This window comes from Physeter macrocephalus, chromosome 16 (genome assembly GCF_002837175.3).
Source record: "Physeter macrocephalus isolate SW-GA chromosome 16, ASM283717v5, whole genome shotgun sequence".
Classification (NCBI taxonomy): domain Eukaryota; kingdom Metazoa; phylum Chordata; class Mammalia; order Artiodactyla; family Physeteridae; genus Physeter; species Physeter macrocephalus.
In genome coordinates, this window is record NC_041229.1 from 102,696,827 (window position 1) to 102,699,641 (window position 2,815).

At 49.9% G+C, this 2,815-nt stretch overlaps 1 protein-coding gene across 1 annotated transcript in view; it reads left to right on the plus strand.

Annotated features, from left to right (window-relative positions):
• LOC114488007 (sorting nexin-15-like) overlaps positions 1-2,763 on the plus strand; it is a 4,485-nt gene extending 1,722 nt beyond the window's left edge. The window contains exons 2-4 of the mRNA XM_028501383.2: positions 1,138-1,173; positions 1,393-1,513; positions 2,560-2,763. Coding sequence (XP_028357184.1) covers positions 1,138-1,173; positions 1,393-1,513; positions 2,560-2,612 — 210 coding nt within the window. The 3' untranslated portion in view covers positions 2,613-2,763. The remainder of the gene's footprint in view (positions 1-1,137; positions 1,174-1,392; positions 1,514-2,559) is intronic.
• Positions 2,764-2,815: the final 52 nt, after the last annotated feature.

Sequence of the window (2,815 nt, forward strand, 5' to 3'; positions counted from 1 at the left end):
GCGTCCCCTGCATCGGCAGGCGGACTCTCAACCACTGTGCCACCAGGGAAGCCCCTTCCTCATCTTTTGCATGGGCATGTGAATCATGTCTGCCTCCCTGGGGTCTAGGATAATGAACAGATGTTTTGAAAACTGTCAAAGTTACTTCAAGCTGTAGGATTTTTTTTTTTTTTTTTTTTTATGAATGTAACATAATGAAAATGGAGTCTTTTTTTCCACCTCAGACACCAGTCTGCTCTTCTTGGGTCACAACCCCAGTGAGGGTTTCTTCTGTGTCCGGGAGTGTTCACACACAGAGGCTTCCTCCTTTAAGGGAGAAGTGGCTCCTGGGACAGAACCTCATTCTTTAGAGAACTTGGGGTTCTTTGGCTTCAGAAGGAGATGCAGGGACTTGGCCCTTTGAAGGAACTGAGATAAAAGTTGGGCTGAGAATGGAGTCCTCTAGACGGGCCTTTAGGGATGGAGCCTCCCATTTTGAGACAGGCTGGGACCTGGGACGCTTTACTGGAGTGCTTGCACTTGCACCTAGACAAACAGAAAACAAAGAAACTATAAGGGGCTAAAAATAACTGCGTGCCTGCAAAGTCTAGGCAATTATGAACAATAAGATACAAAAAGACCACAAACCAGTTGCCACTTCTGAGGTGCCTGGAGCAGAAGCAGGGTACTGCGCATGATCCCTGCACACGGCACCACCAAGGGGGTGGGCAGACCACCTAAGCCGCCCCTCCAGCCCAACCCACTGATCCGCCCCCGCCCTCACCCCGTTTAAGGAAACAGTCAACCCTCCTCGGAGACGGCGGATAAGGGCACATGTTACTTGTTTTCCATCCCAAACCAGTAAAGCCTTAGGTCCCAATGAAGACTTGCCTGAATTTCTCAGCTGGCCTCATCAATTTCTGTTGATTAAAGAGTCTAAGGACCGGTAACAATTTGACAGATGAAGAAACTAAGGTGCATGGTAGAAAAACTGCTAAAAGTTACACTCAAAGCCTTAAAGCCAGGACACCTTGATACCACTGGCCAAAGCGCTCTGCCCCTCTGAAGGTGGCTAGGAGGTGGCTCCGATTTTACAGGGTGATGGCGTGTCTGCGATGTCAGTCTCTGGTCTCACTGGGTCTTAACTTTCTTCCTCAGTTCATCTCAAAGAGGGACCCGGAGGATGTCAAAGAGGTGAGCCTCCTGGGAGGAAGGGACCATTTCGCAATTCCAGATCTGGAAACAGTAAAGGGACGGGGGTAACTCTGCCAGGAGACCAGCCCCCCTTCCTCGCTGGTCCTGGGAGGAGGGTGTGCTGTGCCCTAATGCACACACAGTGTGGGGCCAGGCTGGGGGTGGGAAAGGCCGCTTCCTACCGTTGTTCAGCCCTGTCAAGTCACGTGTCCCTCTTAGGTGGTGGTCTGGAAGCGGTACAGCGACTTTCGAAAGCTGCATGGAGACCTGGCCTATACCCACCGCAACCTCTTCCGCCGCCTGGAGGAGTTCCCTGCCTTCCCCCGCGCCCAGGTGTTTGGTGAGTCTTGATCCCAGCTTTCAGGCCAAAGATGGAGAAGGCATTGAGCAAAGGGGACCCCTGCTGGTGAGGGCTGGATAGAGGGACCCTGAAACTCCTGGCAAAGACGTGTTTCAGACAGCTGGAAGGGCCCTTAGAGATGGCCTCATTTGACAGATGGGGAAACTGCTCTGCCCTTCTTGTGTATCGAGCCCTTTAACATTCCTGTTCTCATTAGCCCCATTTTCAAGATGAGGAAACTGAGGCTCAGGGAGATGAAGGGGCTTGACCTGTAAGTGGCAGAACCTGAACTCCAAGCCACAAGCCAGTGTTTCCTCTAGACCTGCACTTGTCCAGAAATAGCAGCCACAGACCACCTGTGGTTGAGGAGCACCAGAGATGTGGCTAGTCTGAACTGAGATGTGCTGTCTGGTCGAATACACACTGAAAAAAAGAATGTAAACTATTTCAGTAATTTACATATTGATTACATGTTCAAATGAGAATATTTTAGATATACTGGGTTAAATAGAGTGTATAATTAAAATTAACCTGTTTCTTTTTACTTTTGTAAAATGTGGCTTCTCGGGAATTCCCTGGTGGTCCAGTGGTTAGGACTTGGCACTTTCACTGCTGTGGTCCCGGGTTCGAGCCCTGCTCGGGGAACTAAGGTCCCACAAGCTGGTGCAGCACGGCCGAAAAAAAGAAAAAAGGTGGCTTCTAGAAAATTGTAAATTATATGTGAGGCTCATATTCCTTGTTACGTGTATCTCTAGACTCACGGGAGATGTTCTTTTGTAGCAAGGTGAAAGCTCGTTCCTGGCAGATTATGCCAGGTAATGCAAAGCACAGCAGACTACCCACCGTGACAGCATGATAACTAGCCCAGAGTTAAATAACTCTGTATGATACCTAGACCAGAACAGTGAAACTGTAAAAATGGGGCTACTTGCTGTGTGACCTTGGGTGAGTCACCTCCCCTCTCTAAGTCTTACTTTCCTCCGTAATACATCAAAACCACGTATAATTTTTTGTTTCCTGTTGGTTGCCTGCTTCCCCCTGTCTAGGATGTGATACGCATGAGGGCAGAGACCTTGCTTCTCTCTCATTCACCTTCTGAACCTAGCACATAGTAGGTGCTCAACAAACATCTGGTAAACGGATGAATAGGGAGATTGGTCCCTCCTTGCAAGACCCTCACCCCAGGCGGAGCCAAGGAAGATTCCTAGGAGAATGGGGAGGGGGGCAGTGGGCTCCTCAGAACCAGGAAAAGTGGCCTGGAGGCCAGCAGCCCTTGTGGGTCACTGTTCTCTCCCTGCCCCT